The 16,419-nt window shown below is 40.5% G+C and overlaps 1 protein-coding gene across 2 annotated transcripts in view; it reads left to right on the plus strand.

The window, feature by feature from the left end:
• SNX30 (sorting nexin family member 30) overlaps positions 1-16,419 on the plus strand; it is a 67,675-nt gene that overhangs the window by 18,303 nt on the left and 32,953 nt on the right. For both annotated transcript variants that reach the window (XM_053968932.1, XM_053968931.1), the window contains exons 2-5: positions 3,196-3,384; positions 9,608-9,718; positions 13,394-13,552; positions 15,923-16,118. In XM_053968932.1, the coding sequence (XP_053824907.1) occupies positions 3,196-3,384; positions 9,608-9,718; positions 13,394-13,552; positions 15,923-16,118 (655 nt within the window). The remainder of the gene's footprint in view (positions 1-3,195; positions 3,385-9,607; positions 9,719-13,393; positions 13,553-15,922; positions 16,119-16,419) is intronic.

The following is a 16,419-nucleotide window of genomic DNA, read 5'->3' on the forward strand; positions in this document are numbered from 1 at the left end:
AGCAGCCTCCCCTTCTCTCTGTTGCAAGACTGCTCAGCTTTATGGCAGACTGACTACTATGAGTAACAGGAGCTTTGACAAAAGGCTTTGTAAGCAGTGTCACCTGCTGTGACTTGGACTGTGCTGGTCTCTAATAATAGTACCTGTGAGAGGTACTTATAACATGGATGGACAGCTACTTGGTGCACTGAAGTCAGACACAGCTTGCCAGCTTGTTTACATAAATTGGATAATACTAGCCAGTATTTCAGATGCTTGTGGGTATGATAGTTATACCAACAGGTAGAAACACAGGTGGCTGCATATCTCCTTTCCCACTAGGCTCTGCAGGACATACTCCTTGTTTCAAAAAAAAAAAAAAAAAAAAAAAAAAAAATCCCCAAGTTCCATGGAAGAAAGATGGGGCAACTAATGTGATAGGGAGGTGCTCTGCTGGTAGGATTACAACCTGAGGTATCTTGCTGTCATACTTAAAAGCCTGCCTCTTGCCTCTTTCTAGCAATAGTGTAAGACTTCAGCAAAACTGATCCTGCCTACTGTTAAATGAGATTTCAGCAGCTATATGTGTTATTTCTAGTGCAGTTAGCTAGGAGGTTCCACCCTTTCAGGAGGAGAAATAGTTAGCTTCTAACTTGGCTTTCATCTACTGAAAAGGAGCCAGGTAGCAGGGTATGATGCCAGGGTATGATGCAGATGTGCCAGAGGAGATGCAGATGAGGCAGTACAGCGCACTAACACATCATCTCTCCTTTCCCCACCACCACAGCAAGCAGCCCTGCTGATCTGAACCACTGCTGGTACAGAGCTTTACTTGATGTAGATCTGGAGTGTTTCATCCAAGATAGAACTATCACAGCCCTTAACACCTGAGACATTCCACAGGACCCATGACTGCAAGAATACAGTCAAGTGCAATGAAGCAAATTCAAACCTTCATAGACTTCCGTGCTGCTGAAAATGTGCAAGACATGTATGATGTTGTTACTTCCCAAGAGAATTAGTGAGGGAAGTGCTAACTTCATGCTAACCACCTAACAGCTGACTGCAAGGTCCATCTTTGGTTCTTTTTCTAGATGCTCATATTTTAAGGACATTCCATCATATGCTTTAAGCTTTCTTTTGGAAAGTTTTATTACAAGTTTTTGATATCTCCTGTGGAACCGGGCTTAAGCTGTTTCTGCAAGTTAATTGTCGTACTGGAAGCTTAGAATATGACTGGCTGCAGTTCTAGCACAACTTGTACATTAATGCTTAATGCACATGAGCAATGATGAGCTGTCTTTTCCTTTGGAAACAGATTTGTCTCCAGCTACTGTGGTACAAGGTTTGCTTTGCTTTTTACTCTGCTCAGCCAAATTCTCTTGTCTAGCTGAACTGCAGATTTTCTGAAGCCATCTCCTGTTGTTAACCTTATCCTCTCTACTGCTTATTCTGTTTGTGTAATTTCGACAGAACTTCTTATCTACTGAGTTATTGTGTGATTGCTTCCTCCTTTTGTACATGTTCCTCCTATACTGAGTCTCAACCAGATGCTTGTGTAGTTTGAGGTATCTACCTCATGTCTGAGCTGACAAGCTGTGCCTTGCTCCTCCTGCTCTTTTGCCCTCTTGAGAGCATTTAAGTGCCTGCCTTCCTGTCTTGCTCACCTGCCAGTTAAATCTGAAACCATCTATTTGTTGGCAGCCACTTCTGTACATTAGCTGAGGGAACATATCTAACCTCAGTTAGTAGACAATAGTTTGTCTAGGCTAAACAATTATTTTCTCTACTTCATAAGGCAGCCCTCAAGGTGAAGAGTGATGCTGCCATGGTTCTGCAGTACTGCAACAGACAGATGGCTCTTTATGAAATTCCAGTACTCCCATGATGGGTTTGTGACAATGATAAGTAGAAACTTAGCTGTGTTTTTAGCCATTATCAAAAGCTGACCTTTTAAAGTAACTTTACCTCAAAGCTCTTTTGCCTGTGATTCTGTACCTTTGGTTAAAGGAGCATTGATGAACAGAGGGGAGTCTCATCGACATGTGATTGCTTTGATGATATGCTTTGTCTAACCACTTACAGTTTTGTGAAGTTGGGTCTAGGAAGTAACTGTGTAACTAAAACACTTCTAGTTAATGTGGTGCTTAGCTGTAGTGATGTTTCTCTTTAGCAACAAGGGAAATCACTCTGTGGATAAATCTATTCCTGTGCTACTATTAAAAAGATGCAAACAAAAAACCCTCCTGTCTTCTCTGAAAATAAGGGCCATTGAGCCTTAGGACTTTCTATGTACAACTTGTCACACACTGTCATCTTCCTTTGCTACATAACCAGAGCAAAGAACATGTTAAGTTGCTGTGATATTTATGCAAGTGCAATAACTACTATTGCAGAGTAGTTGGTTTATATTGAAGTGTGAGATTTGAAGGTGTACCAAGTTAGCTATAAAGTTGTTTTGCTATGTTTTTCTCCCTAAAATAGCAACTTGCTGGATCTTTTGGCCTCTATCTTCTCTAGGCGCTGGATGACTCTCTTAGGCCTGGGAGAATGGGAATGAGGACCTCTCCAAGGAAAAAGTAATGTTTTCATTTGCTTTAGGACTCCAACAGGGAGGTGTGCCTAGACACTTGTGTGGGAGAATATGATCTGTGACTGTTCTGTAGTGCAGTGATGGCAATTCAGACTCTGGCTGCTGTCAACATGGATGGAAGTAATGGACTGGATGGGAGTCCTCTGATAAAAGTTTTGCTCCTTCCTCCACTGTAGGAGTCTCCAGAGGTGAAAGCTTACTGCATTCCAGACAACTGAAACCATAACAGCCTTCCAACCAGCTGTTGCCATTTTGCCTGAAACCTTTGTTATAAGTAGGTCTCTGGATTTGCCTAGCTTTTTTGTTTTCAGTCTAGGTTGGCTCAGTCTCACCAAGAACTGTTGGTTCAGCAATGCTGTCCTTTCTTATGAATTGAAAGCAGGTTGTGCTGTACTTAAGGGAGGTATAGTTATAATGTGCTTTCTCCTCAGCTGAATGCTAGAAGACTTTAGTGTGTTGCCCACGTGTCCTGGAAAAGGGTGATCTTTGGAGGTGCTGAAACAAGCAACCCTTGTAATGTATCAGAGAAGCTTGTCTGTGGTGTCTTTGAAAATACTATGCTTTACCTTGAATCTGTTAAGCTTATTAAAAACTTCCTTTTTTTATTTTCCTCTCCAATACAGGATCTCAGCCTGCCCAATGGAACACCCGTGGACACTTCTAGCCCGGCCTCCTCCTCATCTCTCCTTAACAGACTGCAGCTGGATGATGACTTGGATGTGGAAACTAGAGACCTCTTTGTTACTGTTGATGATCCCAAAAAACATGTGTGCACAATGGAGACATATATTACATACAGGGTTACAACGAAGGTACAAAGCAATATTCTCTTTCCTAGTACTTCCTTTTTTGTGGAATGACTTTAGGGCATCCTGGATAGTCACATCTTGTACAGCTGTCCTATCTTAAGGACAAGAACTTAGTGTCTTTTGGTACCTTGTGAGTGTGTTGAAGATGTGACTTTTCTTAGCAGAACTGTTACTTGAGTGCCTGAAATTGTGGAAAAAGCTTTTAACATGTCAACTTAGGTTTGTTTTGTCTCTAATTCCTAAATAGAACGGTTTGTAAACTTGCAAGGCCAGTTTCTTACATTAACTTGACAGTTTGTTCATTTAAGTAATCTGACACTTACTTGGTTTGAGTTCCATTAAGGGGAATGTGCCTTGTTACTGATTCACTGTTAATCATCTCACTTTTTGTGTCTGTTCTTTTCTGAAATGCTTTGAGCTTGTTGCTGGGTGTTTACTACATTTCTTCTGTTATCCACTAAAATCATAGTCTTAATCCTCATTTGTAAACTAGCTTTCATGTAGTTGCTAGTTCAGATAGCTCTACAGCAGATAATAAAATGAAGTAGCCTAAGAATGCTGCTGTCAACCAAAAGCAGCTGGAGATTTTTTCAGCATCTGTTGTAGTTCGATCATGAATGTAATCTATATATATTAATATGAAAAGTGATCTGGAAAGTCCACCACATTCACAACTCAAATATTGATTCCTCTTAACTAACTAGTTCCTATTATAATGACATCCTAGATGATGTTGACATCTGCTTTGGGCACTTGTAGTTACCTAAGGCAAAAGGTGTTCACTAACTTTACTAGTAATATACTTGATATATACTTGATATACAAGTATATACTTGATATACTTGTCCAGAAAGACTAACATTTCTCCAGCCCACTTAGATGGCAGTATGTACTGGAGCAAATATTTTCCTTGGAAATAAGGAACCTTTACAGGCCACAGATAATTTTTTTCCAAATGTCCACTTCAAAGTTTCACTTTCAGACTGCACAGGAGAAAATGGAATTTCTCTAAAATAGTAACTATCTCTTCCTGCACATTTAACACAGTTCTGTCATTCATTTTAACTCTAAGAGTCTTAACCTTGCAGGAAACACTGTATCTTTTTTTACTTGGAGCAGCTTAGCCTTCAGCTATTACTTGATCGGAAGGAATAGGAGACACCAAATAAAACGCAGCTTTCCACAGAGAAATGGCTAAAATTGTCTGATGTTGTTTCTTTCTTAAATTAAGGCTCAAATTATACTGTCAATATAAAATATTTCTATATAGTGGCACCCTAATATTGTTCCTATGCTTGGGAATCCTAATGTTCAAGGGTTCCTTTTCTTTTTAAAGCAGAACTCTGAAACGTGGCCAAGGTCTTTACCATATTTAGATCAGAAGTATTACCAAGCTGTGTCTCTTTTCTTATTTAAAAAATAATTCTGTACTTCTGATTTTGGTGTCTACCTACCTGTCTGTTTATGCTTGATTTATTTTGGATCTCATTGTAGCATATTAATTTGTTATATCATACCGTTGCAATGCAATTTTGAAACTGAGTAAGTTGTTCTTCTGAATCGCCATGAAATCGTCATCTCTTTAGTTTTATTATTCTTGGAAACTTTGGGTTAATCTCTAGGGTCAGAACCTCTAGGACTATCTACCATTGTTCAAGACTAACAGTATTAATGGTCTAACCCATTCTTGCCCTTCAAACAAGCTGTTTTTGATGACAAGCTAATTGCCAATTAGCCATTGTATCTTCAAGTAGTTAATTCAACATGGCAGAAAAGTTGCACAGGAATGATCCATGGAGTGAGATGAGGAGCCTTTGCAAGACCTCCCTTGCAGCCTTGCAGGAAAGAAGTCTGAGACCTCTAAAGGGTCTCTCTGGTGCCTCTGAATGAGGAGTCAGGGATGGCTAGGGTTTTTTCCTTCTCTACTGGAGAGTGCTTCTGGAACCTCAAAGGTTTGGATAAACATAGGTCATAGAGTGAGTTATTTTGAAGACTGAAAAGCAGCATCACTAGGGAAAGAGGGGAGTTGCTAATGCTGTAATGTGTGGTTGTGGCAGGATACCACTGTAGGGAGGAGTGTAGACTGACCAGTCTCATTGTGTTGTGTGGGTTTTTTTTTTTTTTTTTCTTTCTTTTTACAGGTCCTTCATTCGACCAGGAAAAAAAAAAAAAAAAGTCTTGCAGTATGCCTTGGGCTTTTCATCTTCTCATACCTTTGTCAGCAGGTGGTGGTGACTGAGGAAGGGTCAAAACATTGGCTTGCAAAGGAAAACTTAAAGAGTTTAATTGATCCTGCTTGTGTTCCTGTTTTCACAGCTCCCAAGTAAGAGCCAGGTAGCATTCCCTAGCCTGTCTTGTGGATGAACACATTTAAAGAATGTAATGGTAATTCTCCAGCTAACAAGACAGTGATTCAGGACTGACTCCCTTGATTGTCTCATACCCTGTGTTCATCTTGCTAATGCAGTTACTAATGCAAGTTAGTAAGCAGTTTCCTTACACAGGAGGGGCTAGTGAAACTGAAAGGTGGATGAAAGTTGTGCTGGAACTTAAGGGGTCTTGACTGTGATGGTTGAAGTGTCTTTGTGTCCTTCAGATAGATGGATGTGCATTTTAGGGAGATTTTACCAGAGTTCTTTTTTAGGAAGAAAGGGGAAAGTAAAGCTTGGCCATGTGTTACCTCATAGTTATCTCTCCTGAGAAAACATAAGTAAGTGTACTTCTAACTTAATTTTCATTGTACTTTCTAGGATGGCAAGGTCTTTTTCTGTGCCTTTTCCCATGGAGGTCTGAACAGCTGAGTGCCATTCCTCAGTGTCATGCAGTTGTTCTGCAGGCTTGAAGGGAGAGTTTCAAACCAGTCAGTACTGAAATTGAGGCTTTCACTTTCCTGTCCTCCTCATGCTTCCATGAGATTACTTGAACACATGAAACAGCTTGATTCCCTAGAGAGGAGTAGGTAAAAGTGATATGAAGTCTTTTTCAAGCAGGCTAAACTGTTTGAGACTAAAAGAAATACAGGAGTGCTAAGAACACCAGCCTTCTTCCCTTCCCCCTCTCTGTCATTTTTCTCTTTTCCTAGTTGAAGATTTTGCCTCAAACTTAAATAGTAACATGTAGGGGAATCTGCAATCAAGTGAGTTAGAGAGTAGAACTAGGGTGCAGAAGTACTTTCATATAGTCATCACAGGCTAGCTTCAGGTTTGGCTGCTAACTCCTTCCAAGGACGACAAGAATCTTATGCAAGACCAAGACTTGGTGATTGCCTTAATACTGCCTCTAGTCAAAACCAGTCCAGCAATTAAGATAAAAGTGTCCATAACTCTGCCTGCTTCCCAGAAAGTAAAACCCAGCCCAGAGTGCTGCAGTGCTGACTTAGTGAAACTGTGCTGGAATTTTCAGTAAGTTCTTGGAAATGTCTTGCCCGTTATTTTTTGGGAGGTTGAGATCTGCCATGTAAGTTTCTCAGGTTCTTTTGGAAGAGACACATGTCCTTGCAAGATGAGATTTATGAATCCTATTGAGAAAGCAGGAGGAATTTAACTGTGTTGAAAACATAGATGCTTTACTTGTCTTTTATGGAAACTTCCCTGCCTGACCATGCAGGAGCCACTCTGGCAGTCACTGTTGCACCACCTGAGTTGGAACCAAGGCTCCTTCCTAGCAATGTCTCCTCACTCACACAGTCACACCAGGTTTCCATCCCTAGGTTTCCCATAGCAGTCTCAGGCGTCCTGATCCTTAAAACAATCACAGTGCAATTGCAAACTACCAGCTCGGGCTGGTGTCTCTGGGGAGGGACCCAGAACAAGGATCCCCTGGGCTTTTATCCCCTCACCAGTCTAAGCATGGGAAGGTCTGGCATTGTCAGCTCCTGCCATGTCTCAATGTCCCCTGGCTGGGCACAGGTCCCTGGGCACTTGTTGTGCCCAGGGTTGGATCTTCATGGCCTCTTTGCCTGGGCTCCCCCAGCCTGAGCTCAACCTGCAGCTCCACTGCAGCTGCACCCTGAGCTACCTCAGTGAATGTGTTCCTCAACACTGCTTGGACAGTGGCAAGATCCTCCTTCCTCTTATGTGCAATCCAGGAAAAATAACTTGTGCTAAACTAATGAACAGTTTGATCTGCGATCCAAATTCTTTCAGTGTTAGTGAGGTTTCATTAAAACCTTTTAAGGCCTTTATGTTCTGCCCAAATAGTCTTTGAAAAGCTTATTTGCTGTCTAGATTTGATAACCCATACAGTAAACACTGAAATCTTGCTGCTGTATTTTCATCTCAGAAGAAGAAAGTGATATATGGAAAACTTTGCACTTCTGCTTGTGAAGTAAAGCCAACAAGAGCAGTTTGCTAGAGGTGAATGGTAGCTAATGTATGGTTTGTGTACTGGGACTTAACCCTGCTTTCCAGCTCCTAAACAGTCCTGTACAGTTTTCCTTAACTGTTAGCAGAATAGTGTTTAATAAGCTTCTCAGTGCTAACAGATGGGAGACTACCTTCATTCTCATGCTACAGGATAAGACACTGTAGTATGTAGCCATTTTGATTACTCTCATTCACACACTGTCTTATCTCTTAAAATGCTGTTAGGCAGTAACAGCCAGTTCAAAGAAGCTCTGCCTTCTACTGAGTTATTATTTGCACCGCCCCCTTTTTTTTTATAATTTCTAGAATAAAGCCATTCATTCTGTTACTCAAAACAAGTGAAAATTATTCAAATGAAGTCTCAGAAGTCATATTTATAGTGTGGCACTCCTTAATTAAATAAGCTGGTGTTACTCTGAGATGTGTGTAGCTGAGTAAAGCACAGATCTGCAGTGGATACTGAGGTCTTGGTAGTCCCTCATCTACAAACACAACTGCTCCAATTCATGGGGCTTCGTTATGTTAGTCCAAGGACTAACCTCTATATTGCTTACCATGGCTAGCTGGTCAAAGAAGGGACGAGCTGATTCTGATTACTTTTTCTGTCTATCTATGCCTTCTGTTACTAGAAGCCAAACCATTTCAAAGGTAATAACACATCAGCTTGCTGCTTACAGTATCCTTACAGTATCCTAGACCTACTGTACTCTTGATACCATGTTAAGGCTCCTAGCCTGATTTCACCCTAGCAAGAGATTTCATATGTAGAACTTCTACAGGATCCCCAGTGGTGACTGGTGGGAGTAAAATGCAGCAACTGAAGAGTTAGAGTCATCCAGAAAGCAAGTGAGGAGGTGGATTGCATTTAAAGGCTGCTACTGGTTGGGACTAGCAAAGCAACCAGGTGCTGGACTTGATGCCAGTTCAAAGATGGGGTTGCTGGTTTATTCCCCAGAATGTGCTGGGTTTGATGCCTGGCTGCAGACATGTAGTGTGCTGGCACTGCAAGCCGTTCATTGCAAGGTGGATGTAATGCTAAAAGTAACTTAAGTATAGCTGCCTGTGCCTCTCGGAGGGTCATAACTACAAGGGCAATCTACCTTCCAATCTGCAGTGCCAGGCTCTTCAGCAGAAACTCTTAATTGGTACACAGTTTCATGAGTGTGTTTAGGCAGTTGCAGTATGTGCTGTGCAAGCAGCCCCATACAGTCAACCTTTTAGGTTATGGACTCTTCAAAGACTGGATAAAACACTTGCCAGCAGTTTATCTGCCTGCATATTTTTTTCCTCCCAAACTTGTAATGACCTTGCCCTAAAGAAGGAAAATTTAAAATGTTTAATTTAATGTACTAATATATCTAATCAGGTATACACATAAACAGACTTGTTTCTTCATCTTGAAAGTCAACAAAAACAGTCCATCAAAGCTCGCAGTGGCTTATGTTCTCATCTTATGGCCTTGGAGTGTGATAAGCCTATCAATCTTAGAATACAGGACAGTGGTGAAACACTTTTACACCAGTGGATAGTGAATGTCATAGAATAAACAAGTCAGTAAACACCTTTAATTCTTGATGGTTAAAATAGTCTTGTCCTCACAATGAATATCTCATACAGTCTTTGCAATCTTGTAACTGCCAAGAGAGTAATGTGGTGCACAGTGCTTCTTCTGCTCTACAGACTTCTACCATGATGAGAGCGGTACATGTAACGAACTACAAATAGACCAGAGGATCTTTCTCTCATGCTGACTGCAAAATTTTGCACCCCCCTGCAAGGCTTGTCTGGCTGTACTGCATTTGCTGCTAAGCTCTGAAGTGAGAGGCATTGCTGCACACTAAGTATATCCTGTTCTTTTCCAGACCACACGAGCAGAGTTTGATTTGCCAGAGTATTCTGTCCGTCGGCGGTACCAAGACTTCGACTGGTTGAGAAACAAGCTGGAGGAGTCTCAGCCAACGCATCTTATTCCCGTAGGTAGTAAACAAGAATATTCTGTTAGGACAGTTGTGCATCTGTCTTCCAAGGGTAGTATTTGGATGCTATGTGTCTAGATTTTAAAAAGAGTTCTTCATTCTCTTTAGCTTCCCATTCCTGACTAGTTAGGAAGTGTAAACCTTTCTTGAGTGGCACACCTGAGAGGTGAGCTTTGTCAGCCTCCTGCAGGGCAATACATGTGCTGACTACAGTAGCTGTGACATAAATAGAATACATTTCATCTGTTTGCTCAGTTATTACACCTGTATTTCAAAGCATCTGAGGATTATGAAAAGCCACAGGTACTTCAGGTTCTAGTCTCGGTTTTCAAGATGGCCTTTTGAGCTGGTTTTACAGAGTAATTTAAAACTTCTTGTGCTAACACTTAATAGCACTGACATGTAATAGCACAGACTTGGAAGTCTCAGCCTCTGTCTTGGTAACTATTGCATGCCTTCAGTAGGTAGAAGTTTACCTAATAAGATTATCTAAACGACTGCACCCATTGTTGCTGAAACTGGTGATCTGACCACCTTATTTGATGTGAGGACATTAGTACTACCTTATATGTTTTTTGTGTGAATAGGTAGGAAACCTGTGAGATCACTGCCTTCTGCCCTTTTGAACAAAGACATTTAAAAAAAACTGTAGGAATTGAATTGACAGGAAATAGCAACACTACTAGCATACTTTAGCTTGCCTGTCTGGGGTGGGTGATGAGGTGGAAGTTTCTCTGCTCTCTCTCCTTCCCTCCCTCCCTCAGCAAGGAGTAGGCTGTGTGAGAAGTATTGTTAGGTTGCTCTATGGTTGAGCTCTGTTTAAGTCCTTAGTTATGCTGGGACTTGCCTCAAGTGGAATAATAGCTGAGTGTCTCAGAGATAAGAAGTACTTCACAAAATCATGTGACACCACTAACTGGCTGCAAATAAGTTTATTGAACAGTAGGGAAAAGAAAGACAGTGAGCTTGAGAGCATAAGGTGGAGGCATGTATATTGTGTTTTTCTCTGTGTCCGATTCTCTGAACAGCTGGAACAATCACAATTCAGTTTCTGCAGATTCTTGGGCACACTAACAGGCAGCCAGTTCTGTCTGAAGCCTGCAAGGCTGTAAATAACAGTTGAGTAGCAGAAGATGAGTCACAGCTGGGGAATCAAGCTGCTTTGCTCCTACCAGGAATTTGTTGCAGACAGAAGAGCGAACTTAGCATGAGTAGCTGTAATACTGGACATGGAACCCGCTGCAGAACAAGCCAATGTCTTAAATGCCTTTCTTCTAGGAAATCTGGAGATAAAAGGATGTGCTGTTAATAAAGGAGATAAAGGATTTTATCTGTTTATGTGCAAGTTAGCAATTATATAATCTCCTATTAATCTCCCTTATGCAGGGTATGGTAGGGAGGCTGCTGAATGCTTTATATATTTATTGTCTAGAAATAGATGAGGTATAGAAGCTAAAGGCAGTTTCAGATGCACTGGCTCAAGTGTTTTCTGAAAAGATGTTTCAAGACAATCTAAGACTGTCTGTATTTGTAATTATAGATACTGGAATCCCCAAAAGCCTTCTGTTTTAACGAATTATCAAAAGGGAATCGTCTTCCTAATCTGAATATAGTGATTCTGCGTAAAATCTTCCTGTAGCGAATGATATGTCTTACCAGTGCAGTGTGTCATGACAGCCTACACTTGGGAGCCAAAACTAAGCTCAGTATGGGTTCCTCTTCATCTCTTCAGTTACTGATAGTTACTGCTTTTTAAAAGATCTGAGACATTCTAATCTTTTCTTTCAAAAAAACAGTAAAACTGATTTCAGTTCTGTCTCTAGACTACAAAGGTAAACCTAACACAGACAAGGTTCTTGTCCTGGGATGGTCATGTTTGGATACTTGAAGCCATTTCTGATGGGAATGGACTCTGCTTGCATGTCTCAGTAGGGAAAAATAAATCAAGGTGGAAGATGGAAAACTATAAGATAGATAATTAGCATAATTAAAGCAAGATATCAGTTGCTAGCTGTGCATTTTGATTACTTGAGATGGACCTCCAGAGGCCTGAAATGGAAAGGAATATACCTACTGCTGTAGTTGAAAACAGGTTAAATGGCAGAAGTCTTTGTAATAGAAGTGCATTCTTCAAATGCTCAAACAAATCACTCAAACTTCAGTGCCAATTTGCATGTGTTCAGTTGAACTATGTTTTTTTAAACTAGTCTTTCTTTCCCTCTCTTTTTTTCCTTTAAACTTTTTTCTTTTCCTCCTGCATATGATGCTGATGTAGTGACTTCCTAGAGTCCCAGCTAAAGTTTACAAAGCAAAGGAAGAGAGTTTCTTCCTTCCTGAAGACTAATGCTCAAGGCATTATACTTCTTAAGAAGTCTAATGATAGTGTACCTTATGCTGGTTTAATAGAATGACTGACTGATTTGAATGCTAAACATAATAATGGAAGTCTTAAATTTTAAGAACCAAATACAGTGGTCAAAATGTAGCTCTGTTGCAGCTAAGTCATGTTGGCTGTGGTTTTCTAGAAGATACAGTCTTCATGTACAACCCACATCAGCTTGGGTATGGTGGGAAAGCAATGTATATAGTTTCTTTAACTATTGTTGACACTGATTTTAGATTACAGACTCTTTGCAGAGGAGAATCCTGATTCCTGAATTGGGTGAAAATGGCTGTCATTGCTAGCCTAACTGTAAGCAGATTGTCTGAATGGGCTGGTTCACAAGAATGAAATACAAAGCACAATTTTAAACCTGATATTAATCTTGAAGTTCATGCTGTCTGGACAGAACAAAAGCAGATCTAGTGGTAGAGCTGAAACTAACCATGCATCAGCTTAAAAAGTTACCTTCCATCCAAAGTGGTGCTTTGGAGTCTGTAATCCAAGTGTAACAGGGGGGACTGTATAACTAGCAATTCTGGAGAAAGTCTGGGCTTATATGTCAAACTGAACTGCAGAGATGAACTGATGGACTCAAAATAGTAAGACGTAAAAGTGGATGTATCGTCAGGCCTATGTCACTTACAGAAACATACTCAGGAAAGTCAGCTGTGATGGATGATCAGGTATGCTCATACTTCAGAAAAGATCCAGCCATTTGCTGTGTCAAGCCCCTGGTTTGTTTTTGCTCAGTGTTCTCACTAAGGCTATCAGCCTTTTAGAGGAGTACCCTGTTCAAAAGCTCTAAATTGTTCATAGAGGGTGTGTGGGGAGAAAGTAGAATTGTCAAATTTTCTGAGTTTCCTGAGACTGGGGAGCCTTGCTTCAGCACTGGGTAGTGGGTGGCGGGGGGGAGGTGGGCAGGTGCAGTGTGCTTCTGTTATAAATAGCATGGAGCTCTTCTGGCATCTCTTCAGAGCTGGATCTTGAACATGGATAGCAGTAGGGAGAAGAATCTAAGCTATGCTACAAGTATTTACTGTGAGTACTGTCTGACTTCCCTGGTGTGACTCTCAAATGAAGCCACTCAGTAGAATGGCTAGCTTTAAGCCAGACCTGCTTAAGGATAATTCTGAGCACGGCTTGCATCCCTTGTGATGCATGGTTCCTGTTCACAAACATAATGTTTCAGTTCCTGTTAAGACTGAAATTTGATTGCTTTGTTTGTTTCCAAATAACTGAAGCAAGTTTTTGGTCTTTTGAATTTTGTGCTGTTTGCTTATTTCTGACAGCCTCTTCCTGAAAAATTTGTGGTGAAGGGTGTTGTTGATCGCTTTTCAGAAGAGTTCGTAGAGACAAGGAGGAAAGCATTAGACAAGTTCTTGAAGAGAATAACTGATCACCCAGTGCTGTCTTTTAATGATCACTTCAACGTCTTTCTCACAGCTAAGGTAAGCCAGTAACTTTCAAATGCAGTTGTTGACCTTTGCAGTCCCTTCTGAAATGAGGGTAAAAAGGCATTAACAAAACTGCATGTGCAGATCAGAACTTCCTCCAAAGGGTTGTTGGGCACTCTGACTATTGTGTGTGACAGACCCTTGTGTGTGACAACAGTATGGGTTCCCTGTGCTTGCAGGGAAGAGGAATCCTCTCTGCAGATTGATAAATTGAATTCTCCAGACCTGCTTGTTTCATCTAATCATATTATGCAAGAGAGAATAAAAATTCAGAAAATTGTAGACTTAAAAATCTTCTTTGAGGGAAGAGGGAAGGGGGAGAGGAAGAGAAGTCTCCCTTTCACAAAAGCTTGCAAATTTCTTGACTTTTTATCTTGTCTGTTCTTTTTATATTGCTTGCACTTGATGCCGTTAAAACTGAGCATGGAGGCCTCATTCTTATTTGTTCTCAGCCAACAATTTCATGCTTCTCTCTGCATGACTCATGCAGGAACAGTGCAATTTTCTTTGGCTTTCTTTAGAGCTGCATTTCAAATATGACTAGGTAGACTTGCAGCTGTGTTTGGGTTTTACCAGATAGGTGAGAAGTGCTGTAAAAGTATGCCTTTCCAAAGTCACACTACACTAGCTCACTTAAATGTGATGTTTGAGCTCACTTCAGGTTCATGCTTTGCTTGCTGTTAATAATCAATTTCCAGTGTTTTTATTTCCCCTCAATGGTAAAATTAACCACTGAAACAAGCCAGAAAAGCAGAATTTGCTTAGCATGTTAAATGTCACGTAGCTCTGTTCCTCTTTTGATCTGTCCAAGCCTGATGCAGCTTTCTTAGCTGCTTTATTTGTCTTCTGCCATCCCTGTGAAATGAATGTCAAGGGCTTCATCCTCTGCTTTAGGAAGAGTTTGCCTTGAGATTACAGAGCATCCTGGGAGATGAGAGGAAAGGACATCTGTTCTGCTGACTGTCTCTCATGTTTGAACTTGGTCTAGTGGAGCAGTGAGGTGTCAGTTCAGTGTGCTAGGACTTCAGAATTTAGTTACTACAGGAAGTTGTAAGATCACCTCCTGGCTGAAGAAGAGAAACTAACGTTTCTTTGTATTCCCTGTTTGGACCTGTAACATACCAGAATGCTTGAGAGAGTGAGTGAATAATTTTGAGTTCAGGGATCTTTTCTGATGGTTGCTTGCAGCTCATGTTGAGGACATGTGGAAAGTAAGAATCAAATGGCATTTAATTGTAAATATAATTGAAAATTATAGTAGCTGTTAACATGTTAGGTTTTCTTAATTTGACTTATATTTGACTAACGTTAAGTACTTGGAAGGAATACTATAGCACATGTTTTGAAAATGGCTGTTGTTTATTTGTTTGTTTTTTTTTTTTTTTAAGAACACTTAAGCTTTTAGTCTCGTCTGTAATAATATGTCTGAATTCTTGATCTCTACAGCCTACTTAGTTTGAACACATCTCTTCCTCAGGCTCTATAGGATAACCAAACTATAGCTCCTGAGCCTGTTTTGAGATGTTGAATACTGACCTCTGCTGGAAGAACTAAAATGAAACATTGTCAGCGTTTTGACTAACTAAAACCATTTTTTCTGGTATATTGTTAAGGTGAAATCCCTTAAAAAAATGAAATTTGTGGACAAGCAGTCTTGGTAGCATAGATAATCTGAAAGTTGATTTATGCGAATGTCTAAAGGAGTGTGAAGGAAGTTCATACTTTCTGTGCAGCATCATGGATGCATCTGACCCAGCCTGAGCTACAGTCTTTCTTGCAGAGAAGCTTTGCTGGTCTCCTCACGCTGCATTTTTTCTGCATGCAGTCTTCACCTGCCTCCTGTTTGATCACAGAACTGGAGTGAGGAGGCTGCTTACCAAATAGATGTGCAACGTGTAGCTCTGTAGTAGGTCATTAGAGCCAGTTGATGCATCTGTTTAATACTGGTATTGTAGCCATGACTTAGAAGTACATGTAGATGAATGATGTGAACGGTTTTGGTGGAACCAGAGCTGTAAATAAACCTGCTTCCCTGGTGAGAGTACAGGAAAATGGGACAACATGGCCACATGCAAAGTTGGACTACTTATTTATTTCTAATGTACTTCATACTATTCTCCTGGATAATTTACCTCCATGGAGCCTTGATGCTGTGCTCAGCTGTGCAGCTTGTAGAAAGCAAGCCTTTGTTCAAGGCTGCAGGCCTTTGTTCAAGGCTGCATACATGTAATCTGTTGCTTTCACAAGATTTGATCTTGACTGGAAAGTATCCTTCACTGTATTAATATTTAAACATGTAAGTGAATATCCCTAAACATATTCTTTTTTGATTCCGTTTTTTTGTTTGTTTGTTTTAATTCCTAGGATCTTAATGCCTACAAAAAGCAAGGAATGGCTTTGCTGACAAAGATGGGGGAGTCTGTCAAATATGTTACAGGAGGCTACAAATTAAGAAGTCGGCCACTGGAATTTGCAGCCATTGGGGATTATCTGGACACATTCTCTCTAAAGCTTGGTACCATTGATAGAATAGCACAACGGATCATCAAGGAGCAGTTGGGTAAGGACACAAGGTGTTCTGTCATAATACTTCAGTCTGAATGCTCTGTGTCTTATTCTGGTTGATAGCATGTTCATGACAATTTGTGTTGATGATTCTGGCCTATAATAAATCACACACAGGGCAAAATCTAATGCCTGTTCCAGATTTTAAAAAGGCCCAAAACCTAACACAGTGTCTGATATTAGCTCAATTTTCCAAATATTTTTTTAAAGTTGAACTTCTCATACAAGCCTACTGTCTTACTGGAGTAATTTTTGAAAGACTTTTGGAAGGTGGAAGAACCTGTGGATTCCATCTG

Source organism: Vidua chalybeata, chromosome Z (assembly GCF_026979565.1).
Source record: "Vidua chalybeata isolate OUT-0048 chromosome Z, bVidCha1 merged haplotype, whole genome shotgun sequence".
In the NCBI taxonomy this organism is placed as follows: Eukaryota; Metazoa; Chordata; class Aves; order Passeriformes; family Viduidae; genus Vidua; species Vidua chalybeata.